General features: G+C 42.5%; 1 protein-coding gene across 41 annotated transcripts in view; it reads left to right on the plus strand.

Annotated features, from left to right (window-relative positions):
• The first annotated feature begins 11,525 nt into the window (after positions 1–11,525).
• ABI2 (abl interactor 2) overlaps positions 11,526–22,891 on the plus strand; it is a 151,709-nt gene continuing 140,343 nt past the window's right edge. For 9 of the 41 annotated variants that reach the window (XM_073019951.1, XM_073019954.1, XM_073019953.1 and 6 more), the window contains exon 1: positions 11,528–11,877. In XM_073019951.1, the coding sequence (XP_072876052.1) occupies positions 11,761–11,877 (117 nt within the window). In that variant the 5' untranslated portion in view covers positions 11,528–11,760. Of the gene's footprint in view, positions 11,878–22,891 lie in introns of all 41 variants that reach the window. The other 32 variants (XM_073019958.1, XM_073019956.1, XM_038001706.2 and 29 more) reach the window with 9 other exon arrangements.

Genomic DNA, 22,891 nt, shown 5'->3' on the forward strand with positions numbered 1-22,891 from the left:
CCAGAACTAGGATGCAACAGCTCTACTGGAAGGTTTATGTGGTGAGGAACTAAAACCACGAATGAGAAGCTGAGATCTCCATCAAGAAGATGTGGAGAGTCATCTTGGAAGAGAATTCCCCAGCCCCGTCAAGCCTTCAGATGACAGCATCCCTGGCTGACATCTGAACTACACTCTCATGAGAGACTTGGAGCCACACCACCCAGAGGAGCTGCTCCCAGATTCCTGATTCTCAGAAACTGTGTGAGATAATAATTTTTATCTTTTTCCAAAAAGAGTAGTTTCTTCTTGAAAAATGTTTTCTATTTGGGTAGTGGATAATATGAGGGAATTATAGTTGATTTTGTTGGATATAAAAATGATATTGTGGCCAGGCACGGTGGCTCATGCCTGTGATCCCAACACTCTGGGAATCGGAGGCGGGCGGATCACCTGAGGTCAGGAGTTTGAGACCAGCCTGGCCAACATGGCAAAACCCCATCTCTACTAAAAATATAAAAATTAGCTGGGTGTGGTGGTGCGTGCCTGTAATCCCAGCTACTCAGGAGACTGAGGCGCGAAAATCATTTGAACGCAGGAGGTGGAGGTTGTAGTGAGCCAAAATTGTACCACTGCACTCCAGCCTGGGCTACAGAGCAAGACTCCATCTCAAAAAAAAAAAAAAAAAAAAAAAAAAAAAAAAGATATTGTGATTATGTAGCAAAATGTCCTTGTTTTTTAGAGATATGTGCTAAAGTATGTAGTGGTTAAATGTCCTGATTACTGTTATTATCTTTAAAATTCTTTAGCATAAGAATAAGATGAAAAGGTAAGGTAAAAACAGAAGACATTGTCACATATCACAAATTAATGACTATTTGTGTATTCATTATATCATTCTCCATACTTGTATGTTTGTACTTTCATAATAAAGAGAAAAGGCCGGGTGTGGTGGCTCACACCTGTAATCCTGGCCCTTTGGGAGGCCAAGGTAGGAGGCTCATTTGAGCTCAGGAGTTTGAGAATCCTGGGCAACATAACGAGAGTCTGTCCCTGCAAAAATACAGGTGCGCACCTGTAGTTCCAGGTACTTAAGAGGCTTAGATTGGAGGATCTCAAACTTGAGCCTGGGAGGTCAAGGCTGCATTGAGCCAAGATCAGTACTCCAGCCTCGGTGACAAAGTGAGACCTTGACTCAAAAAACAAAAATACTGTGGCCAGGCGTGGTGGCTTACACCTGTAATCCCCAGTACTTTGGGAGGCTGAGGCAGGCAGATCACCTGAGTTCAGGAGTTCGAGACCAGCCTGGCCATCATGGTGAAACCCCATCTCTACTAAAAATACAAAAATTAGCCAGGTGTGGTGGTGCACACCAGTAATCCCAGGCTGAGGCACGAGAATCACTTGAATCTGGGAAGTGAAGGTTGCAGTAAGCCGAGATCGTGGCTCCAGCCTGGGCAACAGGGTGAGACTCTGTCTCAAAAAAAAAAAAAAAAAACAAAAAAACAAAACAAAACGAAACCCTTCCTGCAAAAACAAATTGAATTCACACAGCTATAAAGCATGGAATCCTGTGTTGCACAGCTGTATTGCAGAGTAAGGCTTTTTTTTTCTTTTTTTTTTTTCTTTTTTTTTTTTTTGAGATGGAGTCTTGCTCTGTTGCCCGGGCTGGAGTGCAGTGGCCGGATCTCAGCTCACTGCAAGCTCCGCCTCCCGGGTTTACGCCATTCTCCTGCCTCAGCCTCCCGAGTAGCGGGGACTATAGGCGCCCGCCACCTCGCCCGGCTAGTTTTTTGTGTTTTTAGTAGAGACGGGGTTTCACTGTGTTAGCCAGGATGGTCTCGATCTGCTGACCTCGTGATCCGCCCGTCTCGGCCTCCCAAAGTGCTGGGATTACAGGCTTGAGCCACCGCGCCCAGCCGGCTTTTTTTTTTCTTTTAAGTAATTTTTTTTTTTTTTTTTTTTTTTTTTTTTAAGAGACAGGATCTCACTGTTGCGCAAGTTGGAATGCAGTGCAGTGGCATGATCATAGTTCACTGCAGCCTCAAACTTCTGGATGCAAGTGATCCTGCCATCTCAGCCTCCCTAGTGGTGGGGACTAGAAGCATGTACCACCACACCTGGCTAATTTTTTATTTTGTGTAGAGACGGGGTCTCACTATGTTGCCGGGGCTTCTCAAACTCCTGAGCTCAAGGGATCTGCCTTGCATTGGCCTCCCAAAGTGCTGGGATTACAGGCATGAGCCACCGCACCCAGCCAATCACATCATTTTTGAATAAAAATCTCTGTAGGCATTTATCCTGAGTACTGTGTAACAGCTAACAGATAACTTAAATCAAGTTGATGATAAAATCACTAAAAAAAAAGTCATCTTGGGTTGCATTAATAAAAGTATCCTTTCTGGCTGGGCGCGGTGGCTCATGCCTGTAATTGCAGCACTTTGGGAGGCCGAGATGGGCAGATCATGAGGTCAGGAGATTGAGACCATCCTGGCTAACATGGGGAAACCCCGCCTCTATTAAAAATACAAAAAATTAGCTGGGCGTGGTGGTGCGCCTGTAATCCCAGCTACTCGGGAGGCTGAGGCAAGAGAATCGCTTGAACTCGGGAGGTGGAGGTTTTAGTGAGCCGAGATCGTGCCACGGCACTCCAGACTGGTGACAGAGCAAGACTCTGTCTCAGAAAAAAAAAAAAAGAAAGAAAGAAAGAAAGAAAGAAATTAGCTGGCTGTGGTGGTGCGTGCCTGTAGTCTCAGCTACTTAGGAGGCTGAGGCAGGAGAATTGCTTGAACCTGGGAGGCAGAGGTTGCAGTGAGCCGAGATTGCGCCACTGCACTCCAGCCTGGCAACGGAGTGGGACTCCATCTCAAAAAAAAAAAAAAAAAAGGAATCTTTTCTAATTTGGGGAGATAAAAGACTCGCTGGACTTGTAGAAAAATAATTTACATTCATTTTAGAGAAATTAAGATGAGTAAAACTAAAAAAAACCTTACAACTTGGCCGTTCAGATTATACACACACACACACACATGCACACTATCCATTTACAAATTGCCTTCCAGAAAGGTTATATCAAATTAAATTCATGAATATGTATGGTTGGTATTGTCATAATTGTCATTCTTTGTAATCTTTGTCAATCTGATAGGTGAAAAATGTTATCTTTTTATTTTACTTGCATTTTTTTGATAATTGGGATATCAAACCATTTTTAGCTACATTTATTGACCATTTGTATTTTTTATTTTGTAAATTTGCCTTTTGTTTGTCTGTTTGTTATTTGAGACGGAGTCTTGCTCTGTCACCCTGCCTGGAGTGCAGCAGCGCGATCTTGGCTCACTGCAACCTCCCAGGTTCAAGTGATTCTCCTGCCTTAGCCTCCTGAGTACCTGGGATTACAGGCACATGTCACCATGCCCAGCTAATTTTTGTATTTTTAGTAGAGATGGGGTTTCACCATGTTCGTCAGGCTGTTCTCAAATCCTGACCTCGTGATCTGCCCACTTCAGCCTCCCAAAGTTCTGGGATTACTGGCGTGAGCCACCGTAAATTTGCCTGTTTATGTCATTTTCTCTGTTGGGTATTTGTCTTGTTGATTTCTTTTTTTTTTTTTTTTTTTTGAGAGAGAGTCTCCTGCTGTCGCCCAGGCTGGAGTGCAGTGGCCGGATCTCAGCTCACTGCAAGCTCCGCCTCCCGGGTTTACGCCATTCTCCTGCCTCAGCCTCCCGAGTAGCTGGGACTACAGGCGCCCGCCACCTCGCCCGGCTAGTTTTTTGTATTTTTTAGTAGAGACGGGGTTTCACTGTGTTAGCCAGGATGGTCTCGATCTCCTGACCTCGTGATCCGCCCGTCTCAGCCTCCCAAAGTGCTGGGACTACAGGCTTGAGCCACTGCGCCCGGCCAGTCTTGTTGATTTCTAAGAGCTTCTTATGTATGCTTTATATAGTAAGAACATTAACCCTTTGTCATAAACATCAGACACTTTCCTGAGTCTTTTTAAAATTATTTGTGCTATTTTAAATTATATGAAAGTGTAACATTTTTATTTTCCTTTTTTAAAAAATATAATTTAGAAAGGTCCTCTCCATTCCAATGTCCTATATTTACCTTTATTTTCTTTTAGTTTTTTTGAGACAGAATCTTGCTCTGGTGCCCATACTGGAATGCAGTGGTGAAATCTCAGCTTACTGCAACCTCTACCTCCTGGGTTCAAGAAATTATCATGCCTCAGTCACCTGAGTAACTGGGCTTACAGGAAGGTACCACCATGCCTGGCTAGTTTTTGTATTTGTATTTGTATTCATTTTTTAAGATAGGGTTTCATTCTGTCACCCATCCTGGAGTATAGTGGCATGATCTTGGCTCACTGCAGCCTCCACCTCCCAGGTTCAAGTGATTCTCCCACCTCAGCCTCCTGAGTATCTGGGGCTACAGATGCACACCACCATGCCTGGCTAATTTTTGTATTTTTTGGTAGAGACGGGGTTTTACCATGTTGGCCAGGCTGGTCTCGAACTCCTGACTTCAAGTAGTCGCCTGCTTCAGCCTCCCAAAGTGCTTAGATTACAGGTGTGAGCCACTGTGCTCAGCCTCTATTAGTGTTTTTAAAACTTTAAATCTTGAATTTATGTTGCATTTATTTATTATTATTTTGAGACTGAGTCTCGCTCTGTTGCCCAGGCTGGAGTGCAGTGGTGCAGATCATGGCTCACTGCAGCCTCAACCTCTGGGGCTCAAGAGATCCTCCCACCTCAGCCCCCCGAGTAGCTGAGACTACAGGCGTGTATCACCATGCCCGGCTAATTTGGTTTTCTTTTCTCTCCCTTTTTTTTTTTTTTTTTTTTGTAGAGACAGGGGTCTTACTTTGTTGTCCAGGCTGGTTTTGGACTCTTGGGCTCTAATGATTCTCTTGCTTCAGCCTCCCAAAGTGTTGGGATTACAGGTGTGAGCCACTTCTCTCAGTCAGAATTTAATTATTATTATTTTTTGAGACAGGGTCTGGCTCTATTGCCTAGGCTGGAGTGCAGTGGCACAGTCTCGGCTCACTACAATCTCTGCCACCCAGGCTTAAGCTATCCTCCCATCTCAGCCTCCTGAGTAGCTGTGACTACAGATGTGTGCCACCATGCCCAGCTAATTTTTCTGTTTTTTTGGTACAGATCGGATCTCACTCTGTTGCCCAGGCTGGTCTGAGACTCTTGAGCTCAAGTGATCCACCTGCCTTGGGCTCCCAAATTGCTGGGATTACAGGTGTGAGCCACTGTGCCTGGCCCAGTATTTATTTTTATATCATGAGCTAACATTTTTTTCCTGTTATCTAGTTGTTCTAGTACTCTTTATTTCCCTTTAATTTGAAATGTCACATTGATCACGTATTTAATTCTTATATTTACTAGGATTGAGTTTTTAGGGTTTTGTTTTTGTTTTTTTTTTGAGACGGAGTCTCCCTCTGTCGCCCAGGCTGGGGTGCAGTGGCGCGATCTTGGCTTACTGCAAGCTCTGCCTCCCGGGTTCACACCGTTCTCTTGCCTCAGCCTCCTGAGTAGCTGGGACGACAGGCGCCTGCCACCACGGGGTTTCACCGTGTTAGTCAGGATGGTCTCGATTTCCTGGTCTCATGATCCACCGCCTCGGCCTCCCAAAGTGCTGGGATTACAGGTGTGAGCCACCACGCCCTGCCAAGTTTTTAGTTTTTATTCTACTCCAGTGATATTTTCATTTATTCTACTTTATTTTTTATTTTTTGAGACAGAGTCTCGCTCTGTTACCCAGACTGGAGTGCAGTGTGCAATCTTGGCTTGCTGCAACCTCCGCCTCCTGGGTTCAAGTGATTCTTCTGCCTCAGCCTCCCGAGTAGCTGGGATTACAAGTGCCCACCACCATGCCTGGCTAATTTTTGTATTTTTAGTAGAGACGGGGTTTTGCCATGTTGGCCCGTCTCATCTGGAACTCCTGACCTCAGGTGATCCACCCGCCTCGGCCTCCCAGAGTGCTGGGATTACAGGTTACTTTATGTGTTTTTATTAATTAGAACCACATGTTTTCTTCTTTATTATCCTTTTTCAGAAATGTCCTGGCTACTCTTGTGTTTTTATTTTTATACATGAACTTTAGAATTATGTCGTCAAGTTCCAAAAAAACTGTATTGGGATTGTTGTCTGGTATCATTTTTGCTTCGAATATGGAATACTGAGTTCCATCTGGGGTTCACATTTTAAAGATTTTGACAAGATGGTGAGGACCCCAGAAGGAGGCAGCTACTTGTAAGGATAAGAACAGAATTTACATAAAAATATCATGAAACAGCTCAAAAATAATATTTGTATCTAAAATGTATTTTGTTCCTTTCTCCTGATTTTGAGTTTAGGTCTTCACACTTACTAGGTATCCTTGGGTAATCAATATTTCTTGGTTTCTGTTCCCAAATTGATAAAAGATTGGGGTAAGTCCTAGATAATCTCTGAGATGCCCTCCAACTTATACATTCCATAATTCTGTAAAATATTTGATGAAGAATACAAGAATTGGTTGTGTTTTTCCTTGAGAAGAAAAAAAACCCCTATGCTTAGTGAATGCCTTTAAGTATCAAAGAGTTGCTTTATTGAAAGGAATTAACATTTTTTTTTTTTTTTGAGACAGAGTTCCGCTCTTGTTGCCCAGGCTGGAGTGCAATGGCGCAATCTCAGCTCACTGCAACTTCCACTTCCCAGGTGCAAGTGATTCTCCTGCCTTAGCCTCCCTAGCTGGGATTACAGGCATGTGCCACCATGCCCGGCTAATTTTGTACTTTTAGTAGAGACAGGGTTTTTCCATGTTGGTCAGACTGTTCTTGAACTTCCAAACTCAGGTGATCTTCCCGCCTCGGCCTCCCAAAGTGCTGAGATTACAGGCATGAGCCACTGTGCCTGGTCAGAATTAACCTTTTTTTTTTTTAATTAAAAGAGGTTATGTAATGGATGCTCAATAGACATTATTAATGTTTATGTGCATTATTGAAGTACTACATTTATGGAGTTAAAGTAGAAGTGTGATTTAGCATGGTATAATGGAAAAGAAAAACATTAAAAAATCAAAACCAGGTGTAATTGCTAACTCCCTGATTTCCAAGTATGTTTGGTTAGTTTGTTTCTCTAAACCTTGGTTTTTGAATCTGGAGATGAAGATCATAAAACCTACTTTGCATTTAGTTGTGAAGATTAATTTACGTGAAATGCAGAATGAATGCCTGGCACATTGTAGGCATTGAACACATGTTAATTACTCTGATTTTGCCCCCTCTCCCTCCACAGCTGTCAAAGACTTTTGATAGGGCAAAACATGCTATACTACTGAAGGCTTTTGTTTAATTAAATAACTTACCTAGAGTAGCATAATATCAACACAGAGCCTAATACAGTGTCCTGTATGCCAGTGTTATTGATAACAATGATCAAAACATACAGAAAATAAATGTAAATTGGAGGTTTTCCAGGCATGTGAAAGATTATGTAATTTATATGTAAATTGCACCACCAACTACCCAAGTGCCCAAGCCAGCAATTCTTACCACCAACATTGACTCCTCTCTTTCATTAACTTCTATATTCAATCATTCACCAACCCCTATTGATTTTACCTACTAAATATTTATTACTCCATCCATTTCTTTGCATCTCCTCTCCCTGGAGATCACCATCATTTCTTAGCTGGATTGATTTAATAATCCTCAAACTAGTGTCTGCCTTTAGTATTGTTTCCCTGGTCTTTTCTCCATATTGCATCCATCCTGAATTTATCTGATGAATATGTGAATATTTTGAATTTTCCAAGATATGAGGGAGGTCAGTCAGTGTATAACGATTATATATTGTAATTTGATTTTTGTTTGATCCGTTTTTAGACTGAAATGAGCAGCCGAATGTGGTGGCTCATACCTGTAATCTCAGCACTTTGGGAGGCCGAGGTGGGCAGATCACCTTAGGTCAGGAGTTCAAGATCAGCCTGGTCAACATGGTGGAATCCTATCTCTACTAAAAATACAAAAATTAGCCTGGCCTGGTGGCAGGTGCCTGTAGTCCTAGTTACTAGGGAGGCTGAGGCAAGAGAATTGCTTGAACCTGGGAGGCAGAGATTACAGTGAGCCAAGATTGCACCACTGCACTCCAGCCTTGGCGACAGAGTGAGACGTTCATCTCAACAACAACAACAAAAAAAGAGATGGCTATTAAATCATATACAAAAGTAATTGTTTTTATTCATTAAATTTTTTTTTTTTTTTTCCCAGAGACAAAGGTCTATGTTGCCCCAGTCTGGTCTCAAACTCCAGGGCTGAAGTGATCCTCCTGAGTCTCCTGAGTAGGTAGGACTCCAGGCACGAGCCACCCTATCCTGCTAGAAGTTACGGTTTTTAAAGGTAAGATGTGCTTATATTACATGGGACTTAGAAGGGGCTAATAATTTTTAAAACACTGGAATAAATTTAAGAAAGATTGTTTTAAGATGGGTTATAACTTCATAACCTCATACATGGGTATATTAGATTTGTATAATTTTGAAAATCTTGTACTAAAGCTCTTAAATATGGCTTCTTAGAGCAACGAGTTTGCTTATTTGTTTATAAGAAGTTCATGTGAAGTGTGTACTATTATTATAATTGTAACTCTCTAAGGGCTTGAAAATGCACTTTTATCATACCAGTTCATCTGAAAAATTGTAAAAATGAACAGATTTCAATTACCTTCATCAGCTTAAACAATTATGGAGAAGTAGTGGAAGATTTTCATGAGGTACACAATCTCATCCTTAAACCTAGTAACTATATACTCTTTTACAGATTTTGTAGTTACCCTTTTTTGCTTAATCAGTCTTGGTGGCAGCAAAGTGTTTATGTCCTTGCATCTTAGATTCTGCTGTGTACAAAGCGTCTCTCTAGATGGAGTTTCCCAGCTGCCAGAAATTGTAATCATAGACTTTTTGAGCCAGAAGGGCCGTTTCATAGGACTCACCTGGGAACTTGTTAAACAGACATTAATTGGGCCGGACCAACTGAATAAAGAACTCTGGAGGTGGGGTCCAGCAAACTAGTTCAGTAAGCCCTCCAGGTGATTCCAATCCACACTCAAGTTTCAGAATTCCTGACCTGAGTTTCACCCTTTGATTTCTCTTCTTTCTTTTTCCAGACAGAGTCTCCCTCTGTTGCCCAGGTTGGAGTGCAGTGGCGCAATCTTGGCTCACTGCAACCTGTGCCACCCTGGTTCAAGTGATTCTTCAGTCTCAGCCTTCTGAGCAGCTGGGATTATAGGCAACCGCTGTCACACCCAGCTAATTTTTATATTTTTAGTAGAGATGGGGTTTCACCATGTTGTCCAGGCTCATCTCGAACTCCTGACCTCAACTGATCCACCTGCGTTGGCCTCCCAAAGTGCTGGGATTACAGGTGAGCGCCATCATGCCCGGCCTCGCCCTTTGATTTCTTCATAAGGAAACTAGGTCCAAAGAGATTGTCACTAATTAGAAAAAATACTAGAATCTTTTCTAGGTAATTTCTAGAATGATGAAACATCCCAGAGGAAAATTTGTTTTTTGGGCTAATTGCTAAGTAGTAGTTGAAAAAATGCTAGGTGGGAATAAGTAATGATGGGGGAAGTCTGTCTACCATTTAACTCACTTGATGGGCTTCTTCAAGTTCAACATTATTTTTTGATCTATTTAAGTTTAGTCTGAAAGAAAAGTTTGTTTCATCTAACATTTGTTTTATTCACTTGGTTATTCATATGTCTTATTCCTTGAAGCAAGCTGGTGTGTCATTTAACTACTCCTTTCCGTCACTCATGCTCTCAAACTAATGAATCTTAGTGTGTGTGACCCTGCAGCTTTTTTAAAACAAGTTCCTCACACTGAAGTTTGAGAACCACTACTACAGAAGATGGTTAAAGTGCTTAAGAATAAAACTAGTTGGACTAGACCAACATTTTCAACATCCTTTAATTTAGGTTCCACAGTGAAAACTCATACATTCTGCTAATGTATATATCATGAAGCCAATATAACATTAGAGTTTGCTCCAGAAATTTGTAATGATATGGTATTAAAGTGATTTTTTTTTTTTGAGACGGAGTCTTGCTCTGTCACCCAGGCTGGAGTGCAGTGGAGGATCTCGGCTCACTGCAAGCTCTGCCTCCCAGGTTCACGCCATTCTCCTGCCTCAGCCTCCCAAGTAGCTGGAACTACAGGCGCCCGCCACCAGGCCCGGCTAATTTGTTCTTTTTGTATTTTTAGTAGAGACGGGGTTTCACCGTGTTAGCCAGGATGGTCTTGATCTCTTGACCTCATGATCCGCCCGCCTCGGCCTCCCAAAGTGCTGGGATTACAGGCGTGAGCCACTGCGCCCAGGCTAAAGTGACTTTTTTTGGAAAGTATAAGTTTCCTGATCATCTGAGTGAAAAAAATTCACTGTAGGAGGGCCAAGAGATCACCAGATTAAGAACAGTGTTGAAACAATGGATCTTGTTCTAACTACACAAGTCTAAGATGGTACAGACTGGAGTCAACTTTGATTTTCCACAGCACAAATAAAGGTCATGGCTTCATATCTCAGCAATTGTCCGGAGTTTGTTTTTCCAGATTACACTGTGTGGGGTAGTCGGATTTAGGAAAACAAGACACAGTATCTGGAGAATAAAAACAGAATTATAACTCTGCAAGAACAAAATTCAAGAATCTGGCTTGAATTTTTGTAGCACTTAATGTTTCTTCAAGGTGTTTTCACATAAACGTTGATTTTATCTATGTAACAGCCCTGTGAAGAAGGCAATTACTACTAGCAAAATCGTTTTCAAAATTTTAAATACCGAATCCATGAATAGGAAAAAGGACAGTGAAGTTGATAGCATTAGAGAAATGACAGAAAAGGTCGTGAGGAAGCGAATCATAGAAATGGCAAGCATAAAAAGCTGAGGCCCAGGGGTCCGCAAACCACAAGAGAAAGAGGCTAACCTGGCAGGGGAGAACGGCGTTAGTGGGGGAAGTGCAAAGAGGCAGCAGCGCAGGAAAGCTGGGGTTAGGAAACTGCAATTCACCGCAATAAAGAGGATGAGGTCAAATTTAAGAAAAATGAAGTCAGGTGGCATTGAAAGCTCCGTGGAAGTTTGTGAGTTTTATTCCTGCCCTGATGAAGTGTGATCTTTCACAGAGGAGGATCCCAAGAGTGGAGGCTGTGCCCTCCTTCGGCCTCCCGTCAGCGGCAGAGGGAGAAAAGACTCGAGAAGTTCCCCAGGCCGATAACCTCCATGGGGACAGAGCCGAGATGAGTCCTGGAGGGAGCCGACGGGAAGCCAGCAGAGCAGGGTGGTGCGTTCCCGCCGGACTAACAAAGGACGCCGGGAGGTGGGGGCTTCTCGAGTTGCTCCAGCGGTGGACGGGCGGCGGAAGGGTTAACTGCGCCACCACCTCCCGCGCGCATCCCGGCTCCTACCCCCGCCGTCGCTAGGAGACGCCGGAAGTGGGGGAGGGGCCGGCGGCGCGGGCGAGGGTGGGAATCTTTTTCGGGCTCCCGGGGGCGGAGGGAGGGGAGCGCGCGTGCGCGCGCCCGGCCGGCCGTCGCCGCGGTGACCGTCCTCGCAGTCCGTCGGCTCGCGCCCCGCCCCCGTCGCCCCCTCCCCTGTCGCGCGCTGGGGCTGTTTCTCGCCGAGTTACCGCCGCCGTCGCCACCGCTCCTCCTCTCCCGGTCCTGGGTTTCTCTGGCGCTGCGGCCGCCGTTCCCTCTGCGAGCTGTGTGAGGAGGAGGAGGAGGAGGATGTGAAGATGGCGGAGTTGCAGATGCTGCTGGAAGAGGAAATCCCGGGGGGCCGCCGGGCCCTCTTCGACAGCTACACGAATCTGGAACGGGTGGCCGATTACTGCGAGAACAACTACATCCAGGTGCGAAAGCATCCCCCGCTGGGGCGCGTCGGGCCTCAGGGGTCGTTGAGGGACGCGTAGGGGACCCCCCCATGGGGGGCCGCGCGCCTCGGGGTGTGGGGCCGAGGCCACCGCGGGGACACGGCCCGGCGGAGTCCCCGATGGGGGTGGGGACCTGGGTGAGGGCTGGGGCTGGTGAATGGGTGGGAATCCTCCGGCTGGAGAAACTGCATTTTTAAAACCTTTTTAAAAGCCGTGAAGCAGTCCTCGGCGCGGTGCGTGTGTCGCGTCCCGCCTCCTCGCCGCTGCTGCCCTCGGCCGCCCCCGCACTCCGCGCCGGTCAGCGTTCCGGATGGCAGAGGGGGCGGAGAGTGGCATTTTCTGTTTGACGGAATCCTGCTCCCTCTTAGGGTAGGGGTGTCGCTTGTATTGACGGGTTACCTCCATCCCCCACATTCTGGACGATTTTTAAGGGGCTATCTTGCTGCAGAGTGAATTCCTTCAGGCTTCAGTTTTCTGTTCCTGTGAATGCTTCAGAAACCCTTTCTTAATATTTTATGTTCTAAAGGGGATACGGTAGAAGAGCAGCAGTCTCTTGTTGGAAGTTAATGCCATTTTTCTCCCTGTGGAGAAGGATGGTGAGCTGACGCCCCCCTCCCTCCTAGTCCCGTTAGAATAGGCAATTTTCCTGGGGGTGGGAAGAGGACGGACTATGACTGTTTCTTAGAATTGGGAAGATGAACCTCCTGTTTATTTTATTTTTTTTTAATTATTATTTTTTACCGTGATGGATCGTTTGGCACAGGAGCTTATAGTGGTAGCGGCGTGTGTGTGGAGGCGGGGGATACTGGATGATACGAGATCCAGGTGCTCCTGGATGAAGCAAAATATTCTGTGGATTAAAGAAAAATCCTTCTTTAAACATTACTTGAAAGGATAGCAGGTTAAAATGCAGTTTGCAAAATCCAGCATCTTTTGCTTTTTTGTTAACGGTTATTTTGAATTATGGATTCTGCCTCCATTTTTTTTTTCTTTCCCATTTAAATTCTCTTGGGATAAAGGTGGCAATGGAAGCAGTATGTTAAACTGTTTCTTCACAGTCCTTTTTTTTTTTTTTTCCCTGCTCCCACCTCCATCTCTCCAGGGATCTTTCTTTTTTCTTTTATTTTTGAGACACAATCTCGATCTGTAGCTCAGGTTGGAGTGCGGTGGCCCGATCTCGACTCACTGAAACCCCGGCCTCCTAGGTTTGAGCAAATTCTCGTGCTTCAGCTTCCCGAGTAGCTGGGACTACAGGCGCCCGCCACCAGAGCCGGCTAATTTTTGTATTTTTAGTAAAGATGGGGTTTCACCATGTTGGCCAGACTGGTCTCGAACTCCTGACCTCAAGTGATCCACCCACCTCGGCCTTCCAAAGTGCTGGGATTATAGGCGTGAGGCACCTTTCTTAACGTTAGCTGTATAGGAAAGCATTTTCATGTTTTAGTGTAAATTTTAAGAAACTGGTGTTACAATTTTATAGGTTCATAAGTTTTGTAATGGCCACATTGTTGATCACGGAAGTGAGATTTTGTTTGATTAGACATACTGTTATCTTGTAGACAACATTTGTATTTGAAAATGAACCACAGTATAAACCTGTTCCCTCGAAAGAGACAGTTGAGTATGGCTACTAGGAAAGGAATGTAGGCAAGGTTAATACAAAAACATACAAATGTCCACTTGTAAGGTACTTTGCTGATATGAGTGGGGTAGAAAAGATTCACAGGTTCAGGCCTGGGCGACAAGAGTAAAACTACGTATCAAAAAAAAAAAAAAAAAAAAAGGTTCAGTTGCTCAATGTTTCTCTAAAATTGAAAGTCTTTTATGACTGTGTGAGGGGTGGATGGTACATACCTAGTGTCTACAGAGTTTGATAGTCTAGTTAGTAGGAGAGGCTGATCTTGGAGGAAATTAATACCATGTAGTTAATTTACGCTCTGTAGTGCACTGCTGGTACCAAGGAGGACTGGAGGAAGCAATGCTGTTCTGAGGGAATTCACAAACTCTAGTAGAGGCAAAACCTAAAGGACTGAAGTGGTAATTCCATTGCCTTGTGCAGCATATTATGGGGAAAGAGTTGCAGGTCAGAAGAGAAATTAAGGGTGGAAAAGTGGATTGCAATTATTACCAGTAAGAAATAAAAAATAAGCAGATTTCTCTCTCTTTTGCAAGATGGTTTTTTGTTGTAATTTGAAGGGACAAGTTCCTCTTAAGTTATAATTGCTATATAAAGGTAAAAGGATAAGGATTATTAAAGCTGAAAGGTTAAAGGGAGCAGCAGTTGTCTTTTTAAATATTATATACATTTCCTGCAGTTGAAAAGAGAAAAATGTCACTACTATCAGTATCTGTTTTAGCAATAGGACTCAAAATTTAGTGTTGTGACATTTTAAAATTTAAAACATAAATATTGATTAATATTAATTTAATAGAAATGAACTTAGATTTTAAAATAGTTTATTTTTTCAATTTAGCATCTGAAGTAGATTTTACACTTTTTCTTTTTAGATTATCATTTATTTTAGGATGCCTTGGGTATATAATTGGTACACTCTGTCAGGATAATAGCTCTTACATGATTTGTTGGGAAAGTTGATAAATAGAACGTGGTGATAGTGGATTTGTGCTGATCCAGCTGTACATTTGGCTGATGCGCCTTGTGACTAAAGAACTGACTAGCAGGGGTTTTGATGCTGCCTGTGACTCTGCAATAGATGAAAATTAATTCACAGGATCAGTGATCAAATGGTCAATTTAGCCTCTTTTTTTTTTTTTTTTTTTTGAGACAGAGTCTCGCTCTGTCACCCAGGCTGTAGTGTAGTAGTGTGATCTCGATGTCAGCTCACTGCAACCTCCGCCTCCTGAGTTCAAGCGATTCTTCTGCCTCAGCTTCCCGAGTAGCTGGAGCTACAGGCATGCACCACTATGCTTGGCTAATTTTTGTATTTTTAGTAGAGACGGGATTTCCCCATGTTAGCCAGGCTGGTCTGAAACTCCTGGCCTCAGATGATGAACCCGCCGCGGCCTCCCAAAGTGTTAGGATTACAGGTGTGCGCCACCGTGCCTGGCTAATTTAGCCTTATTATAGCATCATGTCTTAGCCACTAGCTCGAGTTAACTAACCCAACACTCATTTTATTGTGTGGAAATGTAATTTTTGTCTATAAAGTAGAAAAAAAATCTGTTTTTCATATGTAGTAAGTGTTTTTGTTCAGTGTTTTGGTTTTTTTTTTTTTTTTTTTTTTGAGACAGAGTCTCACTCTGTCGCCCAGGCTGGAGTGCAGTGGTGTGATCTCGGCTCACTGCAACCTCCGCCTCTTGGGTTCAAGTGATTCTTCTGTCTCAGCCTCCCGAGTAGCTGGGAATATAGGCGCGCGCCACCACACCCAGCTAATTTTTGTATTTTTGGTAGAGATGGGGTTTTACCGTGTTGTCCAGGCTGGTCTTGAATTCCTGACCTCAGGTGATCTGCCTGCCTCAGCCTCCCAAAATGCTGGGATTACAGGGATGAGCCATCATGCCTGGGCTCAGTGTTCTTAAGTCACTGGTTTTATGCCTAGGAACATCAAAACACTTAAGGTAAATAACATTCTAAATGTGGATTATATGAAAATTGAGCCAAGGAAGGGAAATAATTGTGCTGTCCTGAAAATAATTGTACTCTGTTTAAATTGTTTGTGTCTTAGGAAAGTACCCTTCCGAAATACCATCAGTGTTAGGAGTGATCAGTTCCTGTATTGAAACACACATACACACAGACACACACACACACACACACACACAATCTACAAATAGAGCAGGATTGTAAGTAGCTGTTTTCTAGGTTACTAATGCAGTTAACATTAGAAATTAAGGCCAGGAGCAGTGGCTCATGCCTGTAATCCCAGCACGTTAGGAGGCCAAGGCCAGTGGATGGCTTAAGCCCAGGAGTTCAAGACCAGCCTGGGAAACATGGCGAAATCCCTTCTCTACAAAAAACGACAACAACAACAACAAAAAAAACCCAAAAACTAGCCGGGCCTGGTAGCATGCTTGTAGTCCCACATACTCAGGAGGCTGAGATGGGAGGATCACCTGAGCCTGGAAGGTAGAGGCTGCAGTGAGACATGATCCCACCATTGCACTCCAGCTTGGATGACAGAGTGAGACTCTGTCTCCAAAAAGATGTTTAAAAATCTGTTTTTTTCCTTTTTTTTTTGCGACGGAGTTTTGCTCTTGTTGCCCAGGCTAGAGTGCAATGGCACGACTTTGGCTCACTGCTACCTCTGCCTCCTGGGATCAAGCGATCCTCGTGCCTCAGCCTCCTGAATAGCTGGGATTATAGGTGCATGCCACCACACCTGTATACTTTTTGTATTTTTAGTAGAGTTGGGGTTTCACCATGTTGGCCAGGCTGGTCATGAACTCCTGATCTCAAGTGATCCACCCATCTCAGCCTCCCAAAATGCTGGGATTGTAAGTGTTAGTTGCCATGCCCGGCCTAATTTTTTTTTTTTTTTTTTTTTGAGATGGAGTTTTGCTCTTGTTGCCCAGGCTGGAGTGCAGTGGCACGATCTCAGCTCACTGCAGCCCCTGTCCCCAGGGTTCAAGTGATTCTCCTGCCTCAGCCTCCCGAGTAGCTGGGATCACAGGCGCGTGCCAACACGCCCAGCTCATTTTTGTATTTTTAGTAGGAATGGAGTTTCGCCGTGTTGGCCAGGCTGGTCTCAAACTCCTGACTTCAGATGACCTACCCGCCTCGGCCTCCCAAAGTGCTAGGATTAGAGGTGTGAGCCACTGCGCCTGGCCCCATAAAAGTCATTTTTAATAAAAATTTAGACAGTTTCATTATTCTAACCTCTAGAAAATGGGATAGTCAAAATATTTTTTTCTAAAATATGATAAGTATAACTACAATTTGCTGATATTTATGAGATCGATTTTATTTTTTGCCTATACAAAGGATTTAGTAGTTTGTAGAGACTTTTTTTTGAGATACGTGTAAGACCCGTGTTTCTTTTCTTCATTTATTAATATACATATCTAGGCCGGGCACGGTGGCCCACACGTGTAATCCCAGCACTTTGGGAGGCCGAGGCAGACAGATCACGAGATCAGGGGATCGAGACCATCCTGGCCAACATGGTGAAACTGCATCTCTACTAAAAATACAAAAATTAGCTGGGTATGGTGGCGTGTGCCTGTAGTCCCAGCTACTTGGGAGGCTGAGGTGGGAGAGTCGCTTGAACCTGGGAGGCAGAGGTTGCAGTGAGCCAAGATCATGCCATTGCACTCCAGCCTGGTGACAGAGCAAGACTCTGTCTCAAAAGAAGAAAAAAAAATTACAGGTATAATGCCTAATATGTTTGAAGGTGTCCAGGAATTAAAAATGTTTTGGTTAACTTGGAATCTGCGTTTTTGCAAATAGAAGAATTTTATTATAATATAGTTGTTTTGGTAGATGAAATAACTCCCTATTTGTTACTTTCCTGAAATCTGAAAAGCTAACTTGTTGATATGTACATTTTTGTTAAATAAAAGTTACTGATTTTTGTGAGTGACAGTTCACATAGATACACAGTAAAATCTTATTGTTTGGATTAAGAGTAGAATCATCCCATAATATGGATTTACTCAAAAGAGAAGAAATTAAGAATTTACCTTAAATTTTTACCTGAAATGTATTTGAACAATAGGAGACATAGTAGTAGCTTTCCTTTTCTTCGCTTAATCAGTGTGGATACTCCCAGAGTTCACTAAAAACTTCATGAGAGGTTTACAAGGGGATATTATCAGTCAGTTTCATAAAAAGTAATTACTAAAATGCTATAAAGATTTAAAATTTTTATTTAATAAAAATAATTAGAATACATGCTCATTGTTGAAAAATTATTAGAGAATACAAGTAGATATTATGAAAGAAACGGAAAATTGCCCAATCATCTTGAATATATATCTGGTACTCATACTTTTAAATCTTTTTTGTATGCACAACTATATATCAATATTTTTGTAGAAATGGGTTTATGTTCTATATTCTGTACCTTTAAAAGAAACTTTTAAGGTTGCTGGGCTTGACTTTCTTTTTAAATGGATGTCATATAGTATATTGGGAGAAGATTGGTTATATTGGTTATATTTATAAGTCGAGTTCTGTGTGTTCTTGCAAATGGGAGAATCTGAAAATACCTAGAATGAAGGAGAAAGAGGTCAGTTGAGAGTAAGGAGACTGAGTAGAATTTGGGAGACTGAATTCCCCATAGATTAAGATGACTCAACTCATTTGAAATTGATCAAGGTTTACCATTCCTCAAGAAATTAGTCCCTAACTCTCAGCAGAGACATTTGGTGAATAGATTTTCAGTGACAAATCAGTCATCCTCAAGACCTTTGACAAGATTGCAAAAACAGGCTAATTTATATTTGAGCCCCTTGCTCTTTTAAACATTTTGTCATTTGTACACTTCCTACACTTTCTTGTCCAATGAACTTAAGTGACCTCATAATTCCCGTTATTGATCCAAGGAATCCAGTCTCACCTCATTTCGCCCTTCCTTGAAGAACTTCCTGGTTCAAAATTGCTCTTTACCAAAATAATTAATTAATAAACTGTTCGTTTACTTTTTCTTTTTTGTTTGTTTTTTTTTTTTGAGATGGAATCTCACTCCTTCGCCCAGGTTAGAGTGCAGTGGTGTGATTTTGCTCACTGCAACCTCCGGCAGTTCAAGCAATTCTCCTGCCTTAGCCTCCTGACTAGTTGGGATTACAGGTGTGCGTCAGCACACCCAGCTAATTTTTGTATTTTTAGTAGAGACAGGGTTTCTCCATGTTGGCCAGGCTGGTCTCAAATTCCTGACCTCAAGTGATCAATCCGCCTCGGCCTCCCACAGTGCTGGGATTACAGGTGTGCCCAGCCTCATTTACTTTTTCTTCTTACCTTGGTATGGCTAATGTGTGAATGTATGATAGGTTTACTTTATTTAGAGTCACCTTTTCTCACCCAGAGAATAGTATATAAACCAAATTGATTTACTTATGTGTAAAATATATAGTAGACATATATTTGAGCATGAGGTGCTTTTGGTGTTACTTTTTCTTTTAAAATGCAGGGAATTTAATAGTATGTAGTTTCAGTGTGTGTAAAGTAATCTTTTGGTGGATGAAGTATATTTGGTGGATGAATATGCTGTGATTTGCTTACACCCACCCCAAATCCATTTTGTAGCACCCTACTCACTGTCCAGAGATTCTGGGAAAAAAACAATAGAGAAGACAAAGCCAATCTAGACACCATTTGACTCTACCTTGTGAATATTCTGAAAGTTACATTAGGCTAGTTGTAGATTTTTTTTTTTAAGACAGAGTCTCTGTCACCCAGGCTGGAGTGCAGTGGCATGATCTTGGCTTACTGCAACCTCTACCTCCTGGGTTCAAGCAATTCTTCTGTCTCAGCCTCCCGAGTAGCTGGGATTACAGGTGCACGCCACCACGCCTGGCTAATTTTTATTTTTTTAGTAGAGACGCGGTTTCACCATATTGGCCAGGCTGGTCTCGAACTCCTGACCTTAGGTGATCCGCCCGCCTCAGCCTCCCAAAGTGCTGGGATTGCTGTGTAAGCCACCGTGCCTGGCCTAGTTGTAGATTTTTGATAGCTTATGGTTGAATTTTTATGGGATTGGTTAATAGATTGGATTCATGAAGGAGCATGTAGGGCGACACCATTCTATTTTGGATTTTTCTTTTACTTTGTGTTTCCTTCCAGATACAAAGGTCCTAGAAGATGGAGTCATTTCTTTTTTTTTTTTTTTTTTTTTTTTTTTTTTTGAGACGGAGTCTCGCTCTCACCCAGGCTGGAGCGCAGTGGCACAATCTCGGCTCACTGCAAGCTCTGCCTTCTGGGTTCACGCCATTCTCCTGCCTCAGCCTCCCGAGTAGCTGGGACCACAGGCACCCGCCACCATGTCCGGCTAATTTTTTGTATTTTTAGTAGAGATGGGGTTTCACTGTGTTAGCCAGGATGGTCTCGATCTCCTGACCTCGTGATCCGCCCACCTCGGCCTCCCAAAGTGCTGGGATTACAGGCGTGAGCCACCGCGCCCGGCAGAAGATGGAGTCATTTCTTAAACATTTCTGTATTTTCCCGTTAGCCGTAGGGTGTTCTACATGTAGTAGCCACTCATTAAATACTTGCTGAATGTAAGAAATACAGACTTGAATATGCAAGAGCCTATGCACTGAATTATTTTTATTGCTTTATTTTTATTTTTTTGAGACAGGGTCTCACTCTGTCACTCAGGCTGGAGTGTAGTAGCACGATTATGGGTCACTGCAGCTTGCACTCCCAAGCTCAAACAGTCCTCCCACTTCAGCTCCCAAAGTAGCTGGGACTACAGGCTTATGCCACCATGCCCAGCTAATTTTTTTTTTTTTTTTTTTGTTAGAAGTGGGATCTCACTATGTTGCTCAGGCTGGTCTTGGAACACCTGGGCTCAAGCAGTTCTCCTGCGTTGGCTTCCCAAAGTGCTGGGATTACAGCTGTCAGCTGTCATGCCTGGCCTTGAATTATTTTATAAGTAGGATATAATTACCTGTAAATTTACCTTGCAAATTTTTTCCTATTTGATTTTTTGAGTGACATTTATGTTCTGTAAAGTTTTACAATACTTTTCATATTTGTGGCGTTCATGCAAAGAGCATAGTTTTGCTCTTTTTTCTTAAACAAGTAATATACTTTGTAGAAAATTTGAATGATGTAACAGCTTTGTGTTGAATCATTTACAACATGAATTTTTTCTCATTTGATTTTTAAAGTCAGGTTTATTGAGGTTTAATACATATATGGAACAAATCACCCTTTTTAGGTGTAAAGGTTTATGAATTACGATAAACTTACATAGTCATGTAACCACCACAATGTAAAATTTTCCTTGTATCCTCTGTAGTCAGTCCTGTCCCTCCACTACTAGCCTTTGGTAAACACTGATATGTTTTCTGTCCCTCTAGTTTTTGCCTTTTCCAGAATGCCATATAAAGGGCATTATATAGTATAGAGCCTTTTGTGTTTGACTTCTTGGTACTAGAAGTCCTAATACGTTTGAAAATCATCAGTGTTACTGTGTTTTGTCAGTACTTTGTTCCTTCTTACTACTGAGTAATATTCTGTGGTATGAAAGAATCATGATTTGTTCATCCGTTCACCAACTAATGGATTTCTGGATTGTTTCTAGTTTTAGGCAGTGGTGAATATAGCTATAAATATTTGTATACAGGTGTTGGTGCAACCTAAGTCTTCACTCTTTTGGGTAAATTTAAGGGAACAGATCCACTGTTGTACTCTGGTGACAGTGGTTGTATCTGCATAGGCTGCATAGGCAGCGTTTGAACTGCATCTGATCTGACTCTTGGCAGAGCACCTTGTGATCCTCTTGGAATATGAGATTATGGGAAGTTTGTGAGGACCTTATGTGAAGCCCTTTCTCAATCTCTTCATCTGCCAAGGAAGCTGTATGTGATAACAGTGCCTCATCACCTCCTGGTTCTGATGAGATGAGGCTCTCTGTTGTACCCTTTTAAGTAGTAGCTGCGGGCTGTAAGACTTTTAGTTGCAGCATGGCATTGGCTCATCTGCAACAGAGTGTCATATCTATGTTGTAGTCACCTGGCTCCTTTTGTTTTGGTATTGCTCTGCATAAGGTCTGTACCTTTTACTACTATTCTTTCTGCTCTCTATGTAAATGGTAGGCTTTCTGAACCTAACAAGCACTTGGGCAGGTCTATCACACTGCCTTCTCTTTGCCTTGACAATAAATATCTAATAGTGGATTATTACCATATGGTAAGTGTATGTTTAGCTTTATACAAATTGCCAAACTCTTTTCCAAAAACGATGGTACCATTTGCGTTCCCACCAGCAAAGATCCAGTTGTTCTTCGTCTTTGTCAGCATTTGGTTTTGTCAGGTTTTAAAATTTTAGCTATTCTGTTGTTAGTGATGTCTCAAAGGCCATATATGACAAGCCCACAACTAACATCATACTCAAGCATGAAAAGTTGAAACCTTTTCCTCTAAGATCAGGAGTAAGACAGTGGTGCCCAATTTCACTAGTTCTATTTAATCAAGTACTGCAAAATACTAGAAATCCTAGTCAGCCAGTTAGGAAAGAAAAATAAATAAAAGGCATCAAAATTGGAAGAAGTTAAATTGTCTCTGTTTGCAAATGACATGATCCCTTATGTATACAAAACCCTAAAGACTCCACCAAAACTGTTAGAACTAATTAACAAATTTAGTAAAGTTGTAGGAGACAAGATCAACATGCAAAAATCTGTTGTGTTTCTACATATTAACTACAAAGGATCTGAAAAAGAAATTAAGAAAACATTTCCATTTACAACAGCAGCAGGAAGAATAGAATACTTAGGAATAAATTTAACCAAGGAGGTGAAAGATTTGTACACTAAAAACTAAAAAACATTTATGAGAGTAATTGAAGAAGATGCAAATAAATGGAAAGATATCCTGTGCTCATGAATTGGAAGATTTGATAATGTTAAAATGTCCATACTACACAAACCCATCTATAGATTTAATGCACTCTCTATCAGTATTGCAGTGGTATTTTTCACAAAAATAGAAAGACCCTAAAAGTCATAGGAAACCACAAAAGACTTTGAATAGCCAAAGCAGTCTTGAATAAGAACAAAGTTGGAGGTATCATACTTCCTGATTTCAAACTATATTACAGAGCTATAGGCCAGGCATGGTGGCTCACGTCTGTTATCCCAGCACTTTGGGAGGCCGAGGCAGCCGCATCACCTGAGGTCAGGAGTTCAAGACCAGCATGGCCAGCGTGGAGAAACCTCATCTCTACTAAAAATACAAAAATTAGCTGGGCATGGTGGCACATGCCTGTAGTCCCAGCTACTCAGGAGGCTGAGTTGGGAGAATCGCTTGAACCCAGGAGGTGGAGGTTGCAATGAGCTGAGATCACGCCACTGCACTCCATCCTGGGCAA

The sequence above is a fragment of the Chlorocebus sabaeus genome, chromosome 10 (assembly GCF_047675955.1).
Source record: "Chlorocebus sabaeus isolate Y175 chromosome 10, mChlSab1.0.hap1, whole genome shotgun sequence".
NCBI lineage: Eukaryota > Metazoa > Chordata > Mammalia > Primates > Cercopithecidae > Chlorocebus > Chlorocebus sabaeus.